Source organism: Ptychodera flava (genome assembly GCF_041260155.1).
Source record: "Ptychodera flava strain L36383 chromosome 3 unlocalized genomic scaffold, AS_Pfla_20210202 Scaffold_26__1_contigs__length_13983176_pilon, whole genome shotgun sequence".
Taxonomy (NCBI): Eukaryota; Metazoa; Hemichordata; class Enteropneusta; family Ptychoderidae; genus Ptychodera; species Ptychodera flava.
Genome location: NW_027248280.1, coordinates 2,303,093 through 2,325,093, shown reverse-complemented (window position 1 = coordinate 2,325,093; position 22,001 = coordinate 2,303,093). Strand labels below are relative to the sequence as shown.

General features: G+C 39.1%; 1 protein-coding gene across 2 annotated transcripts; it reads right to left on the bottom strand.

Annotated features, from left to right (window-relative positions):
- Positions 1 to 1,961: 1,961 nt before the first annotated feature.
- LOC139126096 (uncharacterized) lies at positions 1,962 to 16,436 on the bottom strand. Of its 2 annotated transcripts, XM_070692150.1 has the most exons (11): positions 16,330 to 16,428; positions 13,521 to 13,593; positions 12,813 to 13,087; positions 12,376 to 12,582; positions 7,116 to 7,302; positions 6,407 to 6,686; positions 5,144 to 5,441; positions 4,470 to 4,742; positions 4,085 to 4,204; positions 3,552 to 3,611; positions 1,962 to 3,213 (listed from the first exon to the last, which is right to left on the bottom strand). In XM_070692150.1, the coding sequence occupies exons 7-11, from the start codon at positions 5,216 to 5,218 to the stop codon at positions 2,998 to 3,000; spliced, it is 744 nt and encodes a 247-aa protein (XP_070548251.1). In that variant the 5' UTR covers positions 5,219 to 5,441; positions 6,407 to 6,686; positions 7,116 to 7,302; positions 12,376 to 12,582; positions 12,813 to 13,087; positions 13,521 to 13,593; positions 16,330 to 16,428; the 3' UTR covers positions 1,962 to 2,997. The 2 variants fall into 2 exon arrangements, 1 of the variants encoding a protein (XP_070548251.1); XR_011550465.1 differs by lacking the exons at positions 1,962 to 3,213; positions 3,552 to 3,611; positions 4,085 to 4,204 and having other exon boundaries at positions 4,603 to 4,742; positions 16,330 to 16,436.
- Positions 16,437 to 22,001: the final 5,565 nt, after the last annotated feature.

The following is a 22,001-nucleotide window of genomic DNA, read 5'->3' as shown; positions in this document are numbered from 1 at the left end:
AAGTCCCTCTCATTGTTATGTTTTTTTACTGAAACTCACAGAATTCACACAAAATAGAGCAAAATACTGGTAGTTTTGAATATATCAATCCTGGGAACAGGACGAGAAGGAACCATATCTTCTCCCTTTAGCTTCAATTTCAGAACAACAATGATAAATCACCTCCTGTCTAAAAAAGACCTGACCTTGATTCAATGATCACCTGCTCGAGTGTTAAAGTGTAACGGATAACAGTTTCTCGGAAATTATCAATGACCATATAGCCATTAAAAGTGTAGCCAGCTGCGTAGGTCTGTGGTATTTAATTTATATATAGTTCGTGGGAAACAGCATGTAAATCTGATTTAAAGAAGGTGGTATAAAAAGGTCAATATAAACCTTGATTTATTGGGAAGGCTGAGAGGAAAGCAAACGGTCGAGGCGAAGTAGGGCGCGGTCTTTTGAGTTTCGTCTTACCTAAAATTTAGCATTTTGAATTTGATACTCCAACCGTGACTGAGCTTGGCCAAGCATGGCTGAACTTGGCCAAGATGGCATTTTTACCTCTGGATTGTGAGGATGTCCTCACGCGATTTAAACTGTCAATGGTGTTGTTCATTTACATTCTCTTTACGCTTTTGACGCTTTTTATCATTGGGACTGATGATGCTTCCGGCGCTATTAATAATTTGTTCACTATGACTTAAGTCACCAAGAACTACACAATGTGTACTGAGTTTTACACCACTGGAATGACAGGCTGTTTTCATCCGATTTAGACTGTTAATAGCGTTATTATTTTGCATCCTCTCTTCGTCGCTCTTTATCCAAGGTCCTGATGATGCTTAAGATGCTGATAATTTGTTCACTGTTACCTAAGCCACCAAGAACAACACAATATGATCCGTCTTTTAGACAATGTGGGGGTCCAACATCTTAGCACAATCAACGTCAATTCGCTGACATTGAAGAATCCACTAGCTGCATAGTCCTAACTTTCTCGAAAAAATTAGTCAGATTTGTTCAGAAAATAAATGTTTTATTCGGTGAAAGAAATTCACTTCCTAGGAAAGAATAACATGGATATGAGCGAAGTTTCAAGTGTGTGAATCAAGCAAGGGGCAACATTATCCTTCGTTTCTCACCAACATACCGCCTGATAGTGATCTGCATAAGTTCTCGACGGGGCTATTATGGTTCAAGTGTAAAAGAATAATTTTATCGTCAATACTACTGCGTTGTCTGTTTAACATTTTGTTGTTGTTGTTGTTGTCGTCGTTTTTTGCGATTCCTATATTTACAACGGATTTTAGTTTGCATATGCAATGATAAGTCGAAGAAGCGAAAAGTTTTTAAAGTCCACCCTATACTCACCCAATGTGAACTTTCCATAAAAGATGAGAATATTTAGCAATTAGCAATTTTGTCTCTACACTTCATTATCTCGCAGACATAATTTGAGTAATACATTAACCTATGCCAATTAATCATGAGAAGATATTGTGATACTTTTGAAAATGGACAAATTGTCGCTGTGTGCGAGAGTCACGCGAGAATTTTTTTCCTATGAATCTGCAAGAAATAAAGAACTCTCGCCATAAGCCAGCGACATTTGTGATTTCTCGAAATGAATTTGGGAGAATTGAATTTTCTCGCTAGCAACTGTGAATAAAAGAATATGCAGCAATATTTTAACATTTGTCTTTGCTGTTGGAAACTACTAAAATGGCGATATAAGGTGACTAAGACATCAGCATGTGAGTGATAGACGATTTCTTTGCCCACTCTACAACTCACACAGTAATACCTGAGGTCACATTGAGGTTAACTGGAAACGTGATTCAAAGGCCTCACACGATGAACCTGTTTCAATACCTTACATGAAAATATTAGACCATTGTATTAAAAGTATATAACTATACGACAATGTTTAGAATAAGTCGCTCTTGGGGAAAAAATTGATTTCAAATTTTGATAGCACGTACAATGGCTCTGAAAAGTTTAATAAAAACATAATGACCAATTTTACATGGAAGATCGTATGCAGATTGAACGTATTTGTCATATTGTTTTTCAAAACAGTTCAAATGTCATTTCTGTATGTGTATCGGTAATTCAATCGAAGTTTACAAATATTGTAAATACTGGTCAATAAACTAGACATACATTTACATATACCAGGCTTTCTGACACAACTCTAGTATATTTACAACTCAATAGATTGGTGAGTATACCAAAATTTTTATCTCACTCAATTTCCACCAGCAGGTCGCAAGTGTGATTTGGCATATTCGGACCCCATTTGAGATTGTATTTTAGGGTGTAATCATGACTGCAGTTTATTTACAAACAAATGAATAGTTGACATGCGTTGTAACATCAAAATCTCATCCTTAAGGGTTTTATCAATATGACTATTTACTTACAATAACAAATACTATCTATGGCCTGTATCTTATGTGAACGTATCCTTATGATGCTATGCATCCACAAACACACACTCATTAATACAAGATAGGATTGTGTTAATATGTCAGTCTTCACTTAAAGCATATACAAATTGATGCTTGAATACTTTAACATCAAGAGGTTTTGAGAAGACATTACACAAGTGCTCACAAAGATACATATGAATGCCTCGTCAAAAACACCAATACCACGTCTGTGATCTCAATCTTCGGTACGCCTTTGAGGCTTTAAATAACAGGCACAATAGTCATTTTGGACAATTGATTAGAAATAAGGTTTTTTCTGACAAAAAAGTCGAAATATTTCCTAATCTCATTGCTTCCATCTAGCCTTGTAAAACCTTTGCTGGCAACCGTTATATATGTCTTTATCTCAACTGTAGCGTTGACATATTGTGTTCAAAATGGAAGGTTGCTCGAGATAATATGCTTTACAAAGCCCATTTCGCTAAGATGGAGTATAAAATTAACAACACTGGACGGGGCTGTCGCTTGTTGTGCCTGTATAGTGGCCCTTAATTGATGTCAGCATGCGATAACATGTCTAGTGTTACAGTGAAGTCATCTCTGTTTTCTCGTTCAGCAGTTTAATGGACATTTGGTGTTCTTGCTCCAGCGCAGCGTTTATATTTTGCAGCTCCTTAGCCAATCCAGCATGGGTCAGAAATAGCTGTTTGATTTGAGTCGACACGGCGGCATTTCTCTCCTTGTTGTCAGCTGCGGATTGGGATTGTTGTCTGGCGACGTCATCCTGCATTGCCTTCCGCTGAATTTGGGAATCAAAGGGAATGTCATGATTAAGTTGAGAAAGAAGCATATACACAGAGAAGAACACATCCCTTTGTGTGCAAATGTGCACTTCTCTGTCAGCAAGGTATTAACATTGTTCGCCCAAACAGATATTGGTGTCTATTTATAGGTGGTCTGACCTTATCTCTGCGTGTAGTCTTCAATGATTAAGGCTATGCATGGCTACTGACCAGTGCTGTGACAGCCCCAAGGTACTCCCATCCCATAGATTTTAAATTCCCACCTGACGTTCTACCGTTCCCAACAAATGCTAGCACTAAGACATCGACTGCAAAACGTTAGCGCCGTACTTACGATGCTATCCTCAACCTTGTGTTTCATTTCCAGGATCTGTTGTTTAAACTGTTCCTTGTTCTGAAATGAAATAATATTTAAAAAAACACTGAATTAAAATTCATGAAAATCAACAGACAACGGTAGATCATTGATATTCTGCCTAGCTTACTGCCAGTGCACAAAAACGTACATTTGATGGGAATGTAGTATAAATGAATTTTTCACTGATTCTGCATAGTGATTTCTTTTTGCGCGTTAGTCCAGTGTTGTGGAAACATCTTACAAAATATTCTTTCACAACTGCAAAGATAAGCCGGTTTAATTGCCCTAATTTGTTGCAGTTGGATTCAAGTAGTTTGTTATTACAACTGCACAACAAAAATGTTCATCATGAAACGTGTCAAAATTGAAATAAGGTAAGTGTCTATGGTTGCATGTAATAGCTGATATTCAATTATATCTAGATATTGTGGACCATTGTTGTTTGGGAGGACAACCTTTCTCTTTTAGGCTAGTTGCTTGGTATTTTACGAACTATGTGTAACACTTACCTTCAATTCTTCTTTCTCCACGGTCAGCACATCAATTTTGGTACTTTTGTCAGGTTCCTTATTCTTGTCTTCATTACTGCTTCTGCTTTTGGAAGCGGCTTTTGAAAACTTGATAATTTCCTGAAATGCGAATTCCATCGTTATGAGGTACAATAAAGAAGAATATATAATAAATTATCATAACTTGATATGCCTGCATATATTGTACCCAATCTACGCTCTATGGTCAATTTCAGGAAGTAAGGCACTGAGGCAATGTCTAACGTTGTCTTGAATGTGCTCGTCATACCATCACCAGTGATGATTCATCATTCATGGGTTACTGATAACAAGACTAGTTTCTTCGAAAAGTGGTCTCTTTAATAGTAATTGTCAACTCACACACCTCAGCCAGTAGTGTTTTATAGACGTGTAACATCTGTGGACCTCTTGCCGTCTCTTTGTACAGTTTTTCCACCTTCTGGATAGCAGTATTCAAATCTGCAGACTGCTTCGGTGAGCCAAAGGGGCTGATCAATGGACGCACATTCTCCTCGATCAATTCCATCACCAGCTGTTTACAAAAAGCATCGGACTTCTTGTCATTGGACTCCAATATCACGTGCAGGTGCCCACTGATGCATGTATTGCTATCTTTGCTAAAATTCGCTATCCGTTCCTTATAATAGATATTAAAAACAAACCCAAAAAATATTAAAAAATACGCAATGAAAAACATATTTTAAACTTAACAACTTATGAAATAGTAGAGTCAATAGCCATGCAAAGCAGAACAGAGTAAGGCAGATGTATTGAGGCGCAGACATGAGCGTTTATGGTAATAGTGAAAGAAAACATTCAGGATTTATAACTGAGACCGATGTCAAACAAGTACGGAGTATAGGAAAACAGGTGGAAAATATTATGAATTGTATACAAATTTCAGACATCAACAAATACAATAGGCATAAGTTAAAATATGTGCCAATGAACACGACGTTTTTTAGTATAATTTGAGACAGTAAGTGTAAATGTGGTGTTACTAAAACAGATCGCAAAAAAGGTTTTGTGAAGCCATACCTCAAGATGCTGTGTGTGTCTGTGCAGAAGTTCAGCATCGTTGATGTACTTTGTGTTGTCTCTGAATACTTTCATCGCCTTGAAGTGACAGCCGCGATGCTTGTTAAGGATTTCGTGGTGGGGCACGGAAGAGCTGATTTGGCGAAACTGTCCATGGCACTACGATATTCCATGAATGCCAGTTCTTCTGCTTCATTCAACAAAGCTTCCATCACTTTGTTTACAGCGGAGTGTATGAATAGTTCGTCACTGTTGATGGCGAACTCTGAGACATACTGCTTGACGAGCTTGGCAAACTCTGTGAAGAGGAATAAATCAAAAGTCGCATTGTATTAAGGATTTTCGGAATGTTTGTACTGCTGGTGTGAACTATTCTATACCAATGGTTGCATTATTAACACGTCCTGCATAAGGAACACGTGAATTTCTTATAAACTTCATCCATTTACAATGACTGCCGTAAATCAGACGTGGTTGAAAAACATTTAAAATGAGACTTCACAGGAACATGGTTAAAAAAAACACGATTGGAACTAATTTGGGATAATTGGATTTTCATATTTTTCAAATTTCTCAAAAAAGTCAGGTGTCCTTTAGCTGAATGTTGCGATATTCCAAATTACAAATAACTCATAACTTAAAAAGAAAAGTAGATGAGCTTTCATTTGCAGATCAAATAGACATGACTTCATCATCCAATTATCCCAAATTAGTTCCAATCGTGTTAAAAATGGCTGTACATATCAAAACACCTGAATGAAGCACAAACGTCATTGACAAAGGTCATTGATAGTTATTTTCGTAAATAACTTCAACAAATCGTTGATTCTGTGCAAAAAGTGATGATAAATGCTTTAATGACATAAATATAAACCTTTATACAGCTGATTAAATTTTGGGTAGACTATTCCTTTCACATTTTTGCTGACTGTATGTCACCCTGAGGAATGGAAAACGAGTAAACGGCTCATACGCTTTATATTGCGGATTCTTTTGTTTTTTGCTGTCAATCATCTCTCATCATTTTAACTTCAATCAATTTGTAAAGTTTTAAGGAAGTTTGGATCATGACTTCGTTGTCAGTCTTAGTTTTTTGCATTGTTTCTTTTATGGAGGGGGTGAAGGCAAGCAATTTTAGGTTCGTTGACTGTGATCGTGATCCAATAATGAACGGTCTCTAGGGAACAGAATGAATTAATCTGCTCGCGCAGCAACATAGAATCTGTCTGATAGAATTTTGACACAGATATGAAAAGATCTTACGTTTGCCATGAATATTTCCAACGTAGGGCCAGGCTTTCTTAGGTTTCATAAGTGATCCACACCTGGAGACGAAATCGTCTATACCATCAAGAAATAGTTGGCTTAAGCGATTTCGATTTACTCCTTCATTCATCACGGATATCACTTTTGGATCAAGCGATGGCATGGTAAGTTCCATAGCGTCAAACATCGGAAATGACGTCAACAGAACTCTGCGAAGGCGATTACTTTCCTTAATTTTCTCATCGGATCTGAAATCTTCTTTCTCTATCTTAAGCACCTGTAAATCGAGCGAGAATAACCTTTTATTAGAAACAGACGTATTTTCAGTGTCATGGGGGCCACTGAAATGTCACATTAACCAAATGCAAGTTGCCCCTCTTTCAGCGTTTGGGACTTTTAATGTTTGTCATTTTCATCTTGCCTGTTATGTAGGTGACCCATCACACAGGCAATCGACTTGCCTATTAGACACCCAATGATTAATGAATTGTTGAAGGTCAATCGAAACAAAACTGTTGGTGAAGTCAGCAACGGTCGTACTGGTGGCGATTGTGAAGTGTACTTTACTGTTTTGTAGACATACCAAACACATCAACAGCAAACACATTTTCTAGGCATAGTCTAACCTAATCCCGACTCATTCCTTGATGATAAACGTGAATGTACGTCTCTTAGAGCATATATTCATCAGAATAATATCACGTACCTCCTCAAGGATATACTTTTTCGCTCCCACCTGTACTTCCTCTCCATCTCTCGTGATAGTGAATTCCAATGTGACATCGCGTATCAACCACATGAAGTTCGGAAAGAAGTTGATGAAGTCTGTAGCCAGCGATTTATTGCCACCTTCTTTGCTTCCCCGAAGGACTTTATCAAGTGTTCCCACTAAGCTGTTAAAGCAAGTAGAAAGATTTAGTAGTAGCAAACGATGAAGAGATCGATCAAGGCAAGTACCTTCGATTTTTGTTAAGATTGTCAGGGAAACAATATATTGTATCTCGTTAACAGCGAACATGTAATTTAATAATTTAAGCATCTTAAACCACACCTAGAGAAATTGGCAATGTCTTTGCACAGAAACTACTGGGTTTCCCGTGACGGGCCGTTCTTATACATTTGTAAGCAACTTGACGCTCTGTTATTATGCTGTTTTGTAAACTCACTCTATGAGGTCCTACATACTAATTTTCCTGACCAACTTCGATACAAAAGAGTGAAAGATTAACATTTGCATGACAATGGTATGTCTCTGAAATGATAGCATACGATTATTTTTTGCATGGCCAACATTCAAAGCTTCTATGTTAGTATTCAGCTACGTAAGACAAGCATATGCCAAATTAATATTTGCAGAACGCATTCACTATCGTTACTAGTGAAAACTAGTTTGCTATCAAGGCTAAGTGATTAAATCCAACCCAATGAAAGTGGAACAGGACCTATTACACCAGACAAGCAATGAAAACATGTTAACAGAAGTGCAGGCTTTCTGTGGAGCACAATGACTGCTCATGATCTTTCTCTCTAAGCGAGGCTTTGAAACTGTTACAAGTTATAACCAATGAGAATATTAATACTTGTAAATTAAATAACAGGAAATGTGTCACGTGAATAAATGACAGGAGAAAAACTCAAAAAGGCAACTATAAACATTGTTGGAGGTGGCGGATGGTGGAGGATTGCCTCTTATCTCCCCGTCTCTTGAGACTTAGGGCATTTTATGCCTATGGTCACCCTGAGGCATAGGATATTCAGCAACATCATGGTAAAGTATTTTGTCCGTGACACCCGCATTGCGGCTATGTATGTAATGTTTGAAGGACACATCTGCAAAGTACCATCTGCCAATTTAAGTATGTAACTAGAATTAACCCTAGTCAGGAGGGTGGCATTTACACCCCGGGTCTTAAAGACTTCACTTTAAAAGCAATTAAGTCTGCTGCATGACACGCTTTAGTAGGTGTGCAGCAATTAAGTGTGTAGACATTCCACGATAAGGTCTATTTAGGGTTAGAAAGACTAGTCTATTGACCCCATCAGATTTGATTAATTTTGTACGGTCGATATATGCATGTATTGCTCTCACGGGGTAGATTTATGTATCTACACAAGCTTTAATCTTTAATGATTGGCAATCTATTTGATAATTATTCTCTGTCCCTAATAAAGTGATATGGGCTGATTAGCCCATGATGGGCTGATATGGGCTAATGAGACATCTGGCTTGAATACCACATTGTAAAGTATGACTCAATCGAATTGTAACACATGTATCAATAAAACTAGAAATTGTGCAGTATCTGGAAGAAGCATCAGATGGTCTCAGTAATCCAGAAAGTGCAAGTTTTCTTGCGAAGATTCATTTGATCATTGTAACCTGAAAAGTGGATGATCAAATATTTGACATGTTGCTGCAGTAAATGATAACAGTGCAGCAAATACTGTTTTGTACTGTAGATAATGGTGTGTCACATCCAAGATTTGGTCAGTCAAGTTGGTTAACAATATACGCCGAGTCTACCATAGGTTGTGCTAGTTCTTGGCTTACATCACTCAGAAGTCACATAATATTGAGTTGTATTCGTAGAGGTGGCATCAGCTAGCGAAAAAGACAGTAAATTGATCATGCTGTCAAGACACCCAAGTCTCTCTTTCTCAGATCCCCAAACACTCTGAATGCATACCCTGCCCAGTGTGTGTTTGTGGTTGGTTTGGCTCTGGTTGGACCTGTTAGAAATGTTGTCGGGAGATTAGGAATGAAGACTGGTGTGTTGATCAGGAATTGACGCCGTTGAAGAAACCACTGCTGGCTCGGCCACGACGGTGCTATCACTGCACTGTTGTTACAGCATTGCAATGGATAATGTGGCGAATGACCTTCTTTAAGATCTGCAATTCTGCTCTGCTTGCACCTGGTAGAAATGTCGGGAGATTAGGAATGAAGACTGGTGTGTCGAACAGGAATTGACGCAGTTGATGAAACCGCTGCTGGCTCGGCCATAACCGTGCTATCACTGTTGGTACAGCCTTGCACTGGAAAATGTGACAAATAACGTACCTTTGGTAAGATCTGCCGTGGTGGGTTGACGAAATTATTCTCCCCTGCCTAATTTTTGGACAATGCATCCACTGCTTCAGTGTGTTCATACCAAAAGCATGAATTGTCTCGGAGAAGTTGTGTGATGTGTACCACTGCAAATCTGTCTATGGCCCGAGGACCCAAACGCTGTTTCAACGTGTGAAAAATTGATGAAGTTTCCCATCGACCGCATCCAACAGGTGAGACAGGTTGTCTGCTCTTGTTTTGTCTTTTCCAGGCAGAGCGTGGCAATCTGGAAGATGATTCGGAAAGCTATAAAGTTCAAGTAATACTTTGAGCAGCTCCCTGTAATTCGATGATTGCTGGCTTATAGGTTGAGGAAAAGTCTGCTTGCTTTTTCGTTTTCCAACACTGCACAAACTTGAACTGGTCTGCAATGTCAAACGTTATGCTGGGATAATGACACTGCGGTCATACCAGTTCTAGAGGCGATCTCTCCACAATTCTAAGTTTAGAATTGCAGTGAAGAATAATTGGTGTCGCCCATTTGGATCGATGGCTAAAATCAGCCTGTACAATGCGAAGGATGAATTCCTGGAGGGACTGCTTTTGCCGCTGACATACAAAGTACTGATACTTATGCTACGAAGCGAACTGCTTTCTGGATGGCCTGTCGTAAAAGTCTGTTCACACTGTGACGCACATCGTGTAGTCGATCTCATGGAATCCGATACACTGGTCCTTCGGTACAGTCTAGAAGATAACTTGAATACTCTACCTTCTGGCTTGGAATCAGTTGTCACTTTTGAAAGTTTACTTGTAGACCAAGCTTGTGAAATACCTTCAATGAATGATTACAGTTGGTCAATACTTGGTGGTATGTCTGGCCAAAGAGATCCAATCATCGACATAGTTGGATAATCGTTGACCTTCGTTGTGAAGATATCAGAGGACTGGGCGACGTAGCTTTGTGAGTGCCCAAGGGCTCGGCGCCAGGCCGAAAAGTAGGACATTGTAATGGTAAAACTTGCCCTGCCATTAGATTGACAATAGAATTCAATGGGCAGGGTGAATTGGCAAGTGACTGTTACTGTGTGCAGATCTTCATAAGCAAATTTCAGGACATTCAAGTATCCCTCAGATCCAATATCAAAAGTATCCTGCCGTTTTTCTTGGGTAATACGGCAGAGGTGAAACACATTGTTGTTTAGTCGTGCATGCCATCATTGACCCTTCCTTCACTGTGTCCACAAATGGCATCCTGTATCTCCAATAACACGGTTCTGCTTGAATATTTGAGCTGAGCTGTTTTTCAGTGGAATTTTGAACTTATTGGAAAGTCGGTTGCATTTCACCCCAAGGGTATGAATTTGTTCCCACTGATGACGTTTTGCATGTAAAGACCGCGGAACAGGGACCATTGCATTGCAGTGAAACAATGACAGAGGTCCAGGCTGCTGATATCTGCCTGTTGTTACTATTACTATTTCCCAGCTGGCCCCTGAATGCCATCTGGGTCAGGTGTAGGCGTTGACTGTTGACCTTGTCACAGCATTTGATTTTTAGAAAGAAAAATTCAGGTGATTGTTTTGCTGAAATGGTGCACTTGGTCGCTGCTTTCCCCTCTGGTTGTTTTTTCCCACTGTTTTTAAACTGTACAGTGCTTTTCAGGGTAGTGGAAGTATTGCAAGGTCTTCATCTTGCATATTTGCTTTTGTTGCATTTGCTTATACAGGGCTGCAGCCTAAGATGATAATTTTGATTCGATGAATCCGATAATTCTTGAGTCGAGTATAGACTTGAGTCGGGCAAGAGAAACTGTTTCGACAGTGGCTCATAACTGATTCTGGGATTTTGAGCTTGACCAACTTGAGTAGGCACTGGAGGTATTTAACTTGTCCAAACAACAACTGTTGTGCTTTTCCTCTGTCTTCCTCATCACTAGTAATTTGGCAGATGTCACAGGAGACTGTGAGGTGTAACCTTTCAAGTCACTTTCTGACCCCTTTGAAATCGCTGGGGAGTTGCTACTTTCTTTGGTTGAGATTCTCCCCAATTAATATCATCGACCCTGGTTTGAGTTGAGAGGCAGCTTGACATATCTGCGGTATTCTTGACTCTTGTCATTATACTAGGGGCTCCTGCAGGAATATGTGAGGTAGATACCCTAGTGTGGGGGTTGAAGAAGGGCTGTTGCCAATGCTGGATGTCCTCGATGGCTTGACTGCTGTTGTCAATGCGCCATGAAATGTGTTACAAGATATCCAGAATGTCTGCGTTTGTCGGCGTTCTGGTTGATGATAGCCCCTTGTTGGAGACTAGCTCTGGGTTGGCAACCGTGGATTCGAGCATACTTTGTGTCCTTCGTATCATAGGAGGGGTGGGAGGTTTGACATTGCTGTATTCCCGTTCATTAGAACATGCGTCTTGCCGCCCATCTTGAATGCTGTGCTCACCTTGTTTTGGAGCGACCTGATTTTCACTCGATGTAGCATCGATGTTTTAAACTCCACGCCCTTGAACTACGTCCTAAGTGAACCTGGATGCACATAAGCAAGACTGAGTCTTAATTCCAAAGATTGTAAGTTGAAAATTCAACAGAGTTTTTCGGTTTCGAAGTGTCAGAAGCCATCTCTTGCAGGGTTAGGGTAAGGGTTAGTCACCCAAGCTTAGAGGGAATGAGCATGTGCAGTTGTTATGGTCAGTGTTGACCTTTGACTTTGGACTCGTTCGAGTTCTTACTTTCAATCAATAAAGAGAGTTATTGCTGAGTATCCCACTTCTCAGGGCGATGATGGACATGCATTGTCTAATGATATCTGATAGAATGTCTATAGGGGCTAAACTGTGTTAGACTGTAAATACTGCATTGAATACATAAATACACAGTATTTAATGATCTATATTACCGAAACAAAATTACCTTAATTGCTTGATGTCCTCGGCTGACATAACTCCTTTGCAGTTGTAAACCAAAAGGGAAGACAGCAGACACATCAATGCAAAGAGTTGCATATCATCTTTCTTGTACGCATCGTAGGCACCGAGGCCCTCAGTGTCCAGCACAATCACAGTCATTCTATTCCATTCTCTAGAGTCTTCTTGAACACCTCGGTGCACATCCATATGCCTGGTGATTTTTTGAATAGGCAAAACAAAAAGTATAATGCAGATCAGAAAAAAATTCCCAAACACCATCCAAAGGGTCATTCTTCACATTTAGCACAGCAAAGATTAGATTTTTTGGGTCATATCGAAGTTAACAATCATATTTAGGTGCATAAAACCTGTTTACTTCCGATCTGTTTTTAACCAAAATGCCTCATATAAAGCAAAAACACAATCTCCACTTCCACTTACCCATTGTAGATGCTTCATTTTATTTGACGTTGTGAACACACAGTCTATTGGTCTTGGCTCGATTAGTTGACTGGCTATGTATGATTTCCCTGTCCTAGCCGGTCCTGTGACAGCTATTGGACAGATTGGACCATCGATGGATCGCAAGATTTCCAGCGCATCTTCGCACACGACTAGTTTACCGCGAGTCGAACCTCCTTTGACGAGAACACCATTGTCTCTGTCCCATTTAAAGTTGTCGGGATAGCAGAGTGGTATGCTCTGTGCTTTTTTGCCTGTTATGACATAAAAGAACATATGGAAAAATGATCAATAGATTGCAATATCAACGACTCCAAGCAAGAGTACATGAAAATAAACAAATAATTCTGAGAAAATACATGGCAAATTAGCATAGTTTCATAGTTGAGCGCGGTATTAATCACAGTCGTAAACCAAATACATGAAAAACTCTCAGTCTACTGTACATGCCTCGATGATGAGGTTTGAATGTATCATTCTTTTTACTGTTTGCCTGCTTCCAAAGTCATGCCACTTTTCGTTCACAGGATTGATTTACCTCTATGCTTATAATTTGTTGTCAAGTTATGTGAAAAATATCAATACTGAGCGACGAAATACAAATATTTAACAGCATAAAATTCCGAAAGCAGAAGTAAATATAAATGATAAATTGCATGCTTGACAATGTAAAATCATTTAACCTACTTGGGGTGCTCATCTTGGCTCTTGGAACTGTTGGACGCCCTCTTCTAGTCTTTGTTAGTTATAACAAAGTATCCTGCAATTAAAATAACTTTGCCATAAGCTTCATACTGGGATGTCTGGTGTAAACGGAAAATTTGCCAGTGTTTTCAGAATACGCAGTATGCGTCGGTGAAATGACATATTTGATTTTTTCTGACTTCATGCCTATGTCATCTTAGCATCAATATCGCTGACAATATGCATCGAATTCAGTGAGTCCTTCTTTGGGCTTAATTAGCAATGTTGAAACATTCACAAAGACAGTTTAATGCGCAAATTACTAATTATTGACGTAAACAACGATATGATAAATCGTTCTGTTTACTCATACGCTGTTGTGAGCAATTATATGCCAAGTTCATAATGTTGTATGGTCATAATTGATATACAGCTTCATTTCAAAAGGATTAAAGATGCAAGTTTTCAAATACCTGGTACGACACTGTTAAATGTTATCAAGGGTTACGTGCACTGCTTAATGATCTCAAAATACAAACATGATTATTGTTCAGAAAATTCATCGTATATAATGCAGTCATTCTGAGAATATCGTATTTCTAGACGATTAAGTAGGCGAATTAGGCTTAATTATGAAAGAGATACCAATAAAAAACAAGTATGTTTAGTCATCAGTAACAATAATCAGAATGTATGAGACAGATTTTATCCGAGTCTATCAGTCTTTCCTTAGATATCGTAGCAACAGACAGGCCTACCGACATCCGCACAAGAATAGGTCACGTGCGCGGAAGTCTAGTGAAGATGGGCATTCAACATTCAACAAGGTGTAAGCTCTAACATATGACAAGAATGGTATGTTTGACTGAAACAAATGATATAGATCCTATATAGAAACGGTCACTGTTGTCAAAACAATTACAACCTTTACCTGTCCACCACCATCAACGTTTGTCGAGGTGACCATTCCACTTTGTCATCTCGGGAGAAAAATCGATATGTTCACTTAAAGGATCATTTAAAACTTTGGTGAAGTTAATATTAAACAACTATTTGCCAACATTCCTCCCGCGCGAGGCGTTTACCCGCTCGTTTGCTTATACATAGTTTTTTTTTTTTGTGGAAGACCGTTGTCGTAAAACTGGCTGCTACAGTTCATGAACTTTGAACGTTTGACCGATAATGTGGCAGGGAAGATTAACCCAGATTTTTCTGAAAAGTATGTCATTAGACAGCCCAATAAATATACAGCGATACAGTAAATTACTCAACGATATGCCAACCTATCTGAATGACTGAGTGGTGACGTTTAATAGTGAGTATAAATCTACCGACATTACTCTTTCTCGTTTGGCATGCAGTAGCTAGAAGGGGAGAAATCTGCCTTGACATTATCCTAATATTACCCGGAATATTCTATAACTTTTGAGACTCTGTAGTCCCTCCAAATAATCCAGCATCCAAAAAGTCGTTTCGCCTCATGAATATGTAACAGTTTGCGAAATAAGTAAGAAGTAATGAGCTATTTCACATAATCAGAAATACGAGGGCGTCTTGAAATGCATTCCGCCAACGCCTTCAAAGAACCGCCATAACAGTTGCCATGCATATTGCGTTTTCACTTTCATTTTGATTCGGTCCTCAACATGTGCTCGAATTGGCATTGCCGTTTTAAGAGTTAAAGGCTGCCAGTTTGTCATAAATGCATTCTATCAGAAGACTCGTAAAGAATCATATAAATTACATTTTGGTCATTTATATTTTACAGGGGAAGCTTTTAATAATTGACAAACAAGAGTTGGAGGTCAGGCTGTTGCCTGACTCGACTGGCGGGAAGATGTCTGTAGTTGATCACCGGGGGATTTCCTTTTTGTTATGGGGCAAAGCTCACGTACAATCTACACACAACCTTTTAAAATTATTATTCACTTGAATTAAGAAGTGGAGGTCTGCTGTGCAATGCCACGTGCTGCTCATTTCAAAAACATCTCTATTTAGAGAGTGGCATACACGTTTGATGCTGATTTTGCCGGCCATTGCTTTACCCATGCTCATTATGTTTTGTGCCTGTCTGCTACAAGCTTTGTAAAACGAACTAACCGACTGTAATGTATCTCTGGGAACCTGAAAGCACACGATTACCGGCTTGTAGAGACTCAGACGTCTGACCCGGGTATGGGATGTTTGATACTTCAACGGTCAAAGTATGGTGAATTGCTAAACTCATCGTCCTCAGCTATTCAAAGGAGACACCAAACGTACGAGTGCTGATAGCAACTGAAATGCGACTCGTTTAGAAATTTGAGAGAGACGAAAATGGTGATGAGGCCACAATACGTGAATGCCAATCCTTGTAATGTGTACGGACACAGGGGTAAATCAGTGTTATGAATACCCAACCTCTGATGTACATCGAACCGGTCACAGCCAGGTAGTGTTTTAATTTGTTTGCGCAGACTGCGAAAAAATGGCTCAGCACCGTCTTCAATCACGTTTTTTGGTTACCGGTTGCTCCTCCTTGATACCACGCAACATCGTCAGGTGTAGAGAGCCAATATCTCTTAGTGATTATATTCATGAGCGAGTGTTCGTTAGAATACAAATCGACAAAATAACATTTCTATAAATATGAGTTGATATCAATCGCGTGTATGAAGACATTGAAAGCATGCTCTATTACACAAACCCTACTTGGCGGGGACACTTTGCTTCATCCGGTCTGTCATTTTACCATTTCGGAAGAATGAAGGTTTAGGAGGAATCCTGCCAAGGAGACTCAGCCTTGAAGAATACAATTTAGAGGTTATCTTACCAAAACTCTCCAAAGTTCCAGAATCGGCTCAGACCAAATACATTCACGCGTTTGTTTTCAACCCAACAAAGACGTCGATTATCGCAAACGATATCGACGTCATCGCTACGCTGGGTCAGAGGGCGTGTCATCACCTTTAGTTTATGTTTGATGATTTGCATGGCGACAATATTCAGATGAACTGACTGAAGGCCGATGCAGCGATTGGAAAATAAAAAGCAACGACATGTTTTGGTGACCGAAGCATCTGAGACAGACGTTTTAATGTTCATTACTACTCATGCCCAGCGCAATTTCAAATTCATTTTTATGCTGACAGTGGGATCCTAGATAAAACGATTTTATAGCACTTGTGTCAACTCATTCAATACTTTCGATGCTATGTACCAAAGAAAACTTCAAGCAATAAAGCGAAAGTGCACAAAGCCATATTTCCGGTGAACTTCGATTCGTTGAACATATTTGCATAATAATACAGAAGGAGAGTCGAACGAGAACGGGTCGTCTTCGGTTACACGGGAATGTGTGTTGGCTGTACCTGAGCCGATTTTACTCGAGTTTAATTAGTCATGGCTTCTAAACAGATTAATTACCATGGTGGTAAACATTGATATTAACTTCCATAATCTCAAAACACTAACCGAGGTTGTGAATGTTTGTTCCCTCAATACGCCTATTAATTTTCAGTGCATTCTGTATCACACAAAGCCCTTGTTAAAAAAACAAGCCCTGGAGACTTCAAGATAACCTTCACTGCAAAACGTTATCCGGTATGATCTCTTTTCACTCTCATCATCAACACTACACCTTGAACACACAGACTTTGGAATAATGTAGCATAACATTTCTAGTAAAATATTTTTTTTTACAAATGAGATGTAAAGTAAACATGAATATTAATAGACGTGGCCAGTTGTCTCTCTTGGCTGCCATAGGGACACCTTGTCACATCGAAATCCGTGTGGGGAAAAGCTTTCATGCTGATAAATGGAAAGCAGTGGATGACCACATGAACAAGAGATGGAATTAGACGTCTTCATATCAAGCTCAGTATCATTTTGACTAATGATTCATGAAACTGCAGACCACATGCCTCCAACCTCGTGATATGAGGGACCGTGTCACCAGGGGTTTGTAATCTGTCCCGATGATGTTATCTAAGATGAATTCGAACTGTTGTTTCAATCATTTAGATTTCATTCATGAAATTTTTCGGTCACACTTGAAGCAAGAACAATTTTGATGGTGAGAAATATCACGGTGGTTGTATTATGATTTTATTCTTCCTAGTCAAAATTATTTATAAACTTATTCAAATTTTGCGTAGATATGTTTAGTATATTTCGATGATTATATCACATAATATGATACTTCACTTTTGCAAGTTCAATTGAATCTAAAATAATATAAATTGTCGGCAGCAAATAGTGAATAATGTTAAATAACATAAATGTTGAAAAACTACTTTATAACAGTCTGACACAATGTCACGATAATAATTATGTCAATTAATATCTGACAGAGCAAATTATGACACATACTTCTGCTGAAATTACCAATTTTCTGTGTGCTTACAGCATTACGTTAATGCGCTAAATCGAAATAAGTGTAAGAGGGAAAACGCTGATATTACTAAGTAGAGACGGAACCCACTCGGATTCAAAAGTATAGTACTATCTATCAGCTTCAAAGCTTAAAAATGCCGTTTTCAGAACCTTGTACTCGCCCGAGTTGTAGATATACTCATTTTAATGTGTGTATTTGAATGTTGTTATCTGCACATATTGTCATGAACCGACCGACACCTGAACTTATACTGCATAGATAAATTAATTTCGATATTTAAATTCAGTAGATTTTCGATCAGGTTCGAACTCACAACGTACGGCGCCCAGTCACCTATAGCGAAGACATCACAGTCAAAACCGTTCGGCCACATCATGGCCGCTGGAGGACATGCCTGAGCCTGTTGTGTCTACTGTCTTCGTTTCCATGGAAAACTATGCGACACGAATATATTCAAGTCATATCGCCAGCACATGCCTTTAAAATTACTGATGGATCATCTAGCACGTAAAATAACTAGTGTGACCTCCCTTCTGAATTACACAGATAACTTTGAGACATTCTCGTACAAATTACTAATTGATCGCGACATTTCTTGCTATACTGGAAGCCCCGGATGGAATATTTGTAGACAAGGAACTTCGCTGTTGGCCCGCACGCAACCAATCGACAATGCAAACAATACAACAAGCAAAGTATAACAGGAGAAATGTAACGCCCTGGCTGCTCTGATGCAAGTTTTCAGAAATATTCCAGCATCAGGTAGCATAAAGAGCGTTCTCTGCCATAAATCATGATAAATATCAAACGGGCGTCTGTAAAAATTCCCTCTTCATCACAGTGACGTAGCCTGATGAATTGGTAATCACAAGTTTGTGTCGTCAGAATATGAATTGGATAATTTCTTTTTTTCAGATTAACACGGGTATCTCGAAACGCATCCAGTTCACTCATTTAAGCGCCACGTGTTGCCAAGCGAATTCCGTATTTTTTATTTACTCTTTCATTTTGAAGGGAGCTTAATTGTTATCGGTTTTGCATTCCCCTTTCTTTATGTTGCTAATGTAAGGCCAGTCAGTTTGTTATGTATTTACACGACAGCGTGACTCGCAAATAAGCGGATAAGTAACACCTGGAAACTCGCATTGCACATATATTATTGACTTACAAGATAACAGTAGTAGCAGTGACTGTTGCCACCTCCCTTCGGGTCTTCCCCAATAATAGCAGGGCATTTTCCGAGGCCAATTGACAGATGGGTGGTTTTGTGTATCGCTAGCTGTTCTGTCAACCATATTCAATTTTGCTATGATTCCTATATAGCACTAACTTTTTATATAAGTTGAGCGGCTATCCGTCATGCAGTTTGTGACAAAGGCCGTGCAACCTTTCTCTTATACAAGTAATAAAGTTTGGCATATACATGTAAACGGTTTCCTTTTCGGCCATAACTGTCTCAAGCGTGCGTGTCCTTGGTATTAGCTGCCTAACACAGCTGACTTTTCAGTGATCTTCGCAAGCATGTGTTCGTTAGAGTAAATGTCATGAGTGTATGATCATGAAGATATTTTCAGCATGATAACACAGCTCTTCCTGACGGGGCAAAAATAACTCATTGAAAGCAGGAACACTTTGCTTCATCCTGTCCGTCGTATACCGTTTCTGAACTGTTGAGATCTGAGAGGAAACCGTTCTAGAAGACGCTAAGATTCAAAATGGAGGCTAGTAACCTAACTGAAATTCTCCGAAAGTCAACCATGGGCTTTAAGACATCCACCTTAGTGCAATCCATCCGTCAAGAGCTGCTGATTATCGCTGGTGATATCGGTATCACACCCACATATGGTTGGGGGCGTGCCGTCACCTTGGTGTTAATCGGCCTGGTAACTGTGTGTATAGGTATAGCGGCTGAAGGTCACGATGCAACACTAAGAAAATTAAAGCAATGGGACGCTTTCATGAAAAGCAGACGTTTTCACATCAAGCTTCGGAAAGGGAAACCAGCCTACGACTACCAGAGCTTTCATAATGTAAATGACATTTCATGAATCAAAACTACTGACATAATCAAAATATGGGCAATCTGTCCTTGTGGATTTCCGCTGTATTCGACCGGAGTTTGTTGGAAAAGACGGTATCGTAGGTAAATTGTAATCAGCTTATCAACTATCGGTCTAGAAAAAGGCACCCAATACTTGTTTACCGTGATTTATCAATGAGGCGGTGACTTTCAAATATGTCGTAATAATCAAGCAAATCGTTTGTTTTGTACAAGCAATGTCTGTCTGAAACACTGAGTTGTGGAACCGAATTGACACCCACTCTATAAATTTAATCATTTGGTCTACGTGCACGGTCTACTGCTGCATAATTTCAGTTGTTACTTGATCATGAACTATTTTCTAATAGATGTATGGAAATTATAGCTCATCATCACAATGTTTGATACTCTTCATATGTGGCACATATTCAAAAGAACCTTGTCGTTGTGAAGAAGTGGCATCCTAAATGAAGCAACTTGTAAATTTTCATGCCATACCTGACAATTATTTTCTGGTGATTGAACGACGAAGCATACCAACCGTACATCCGGTGACGCCTGGTTTATTGAGCTAAGTTGCATATCATTTAATCTGCACCTTATGAAAAGGGGTTGTTAAGGTCACACCCGATGGTCACTCGGCGTCAACTGTGCTATGTTGATAGAATGAGGTGGCTGGTATCCAGGTGCGTTTAAAATCCTGCCAAGCGTGTCCTTTGTTAGATCAGAGTTCAGAGGAGGTCACATACTCATGACTTGTAAACCAAAATTTATAGCCATTTGGTTAGCATTTAACAAGACATATATGTTTTAGAGCATTTAAGAGGCGCCTTTTGTTGTGTCCAACATGCCGTACGAATTCTCAACACGCTGTGTGCATCGAACTCTGAAATATTTTGTCGGAATGTAAACATCGGAAATGCGAATGCCATTCATTAAACATAGTCCAGGTCACTCTGTTGGAATTATACCACCTGTCACTATAGGTAGCTCTGCGTACGTATGAATGCTTACTTGTATTTATCTACTTGTATTTATCGCATGAATCCATCGTAAGCTGTTCTATGTTTACTACACATGGTTCGGTTTTCAATGATTTCCATTGAAAGATCTGAAAAAAATAGAACTATTCACAGAGTAGCTAGGGTCGAGTATGGACAATATTAACATTTCATTTGCGGGCGAATGTCATACGTTTAGAATTACAGTGGAGGATTCTAGGGATAAGAATAGATAACGAATCTTATCTCGGTTGATGAAGAACTTGAGCTGAAAAAGTGTCAACACGTGTGGTGGTTTCATTGTTGTTGTAAGATTATTTCTATAAACTATTGAGCATAATTCAAAGGGGACCGTATTGTTGACACCACTCTGGCGGCAATGAAAATATTCAGTCTATGTCTCACTGCCGCTTTCGACAGCAGATGCGGTCCAAACATTCACAGTCGTTTTAACAAGTGGTGGCATTCCTCGGAGTGAGCAAGAAACAACAAGAAACTATACTGTAGTATTTGGAAGCTGACTCGGATAAACAACCCTGTGTTATACATAAGAAAACAAAGCCTAGTATATCGGTACATACGAAATATAACATGTTTGTATAATGTTCAAAATTAATGAATAAATACCACTCATTCAATAACTAAGGTTACGAATGTAAAACACCAGTTATTAGAAGACGTGATGGTGTTAATGCGGTGTGGAAAATTGTAGATTATTGATTGATGGTAAACACGCCATATTAACTCGATTGCTTTTGTCCTTTGTTAACTTAAGAAACCTACTTTATGTTGATTAATCGACATCATCGACGTGGAGGGCGCTTGTATTTTGAATAGTTGACAAAACTTATTGAACGCAGATAATGAACAAAACAGTGGTCATTCTAACCAAAGGAACATACGTCAAATATTAGTGTAATTTTATTCTACTGGTAGCTTTCGATGTAAGACACCATGTACATCATCATGCGGTTTCTGGTTTTTAAGGACAAGTATGCAAAGACGCATGTGCACCATTATCACTGCCGATATGGAGGACATGTAAGTCAATTGCCGTTTGTGTC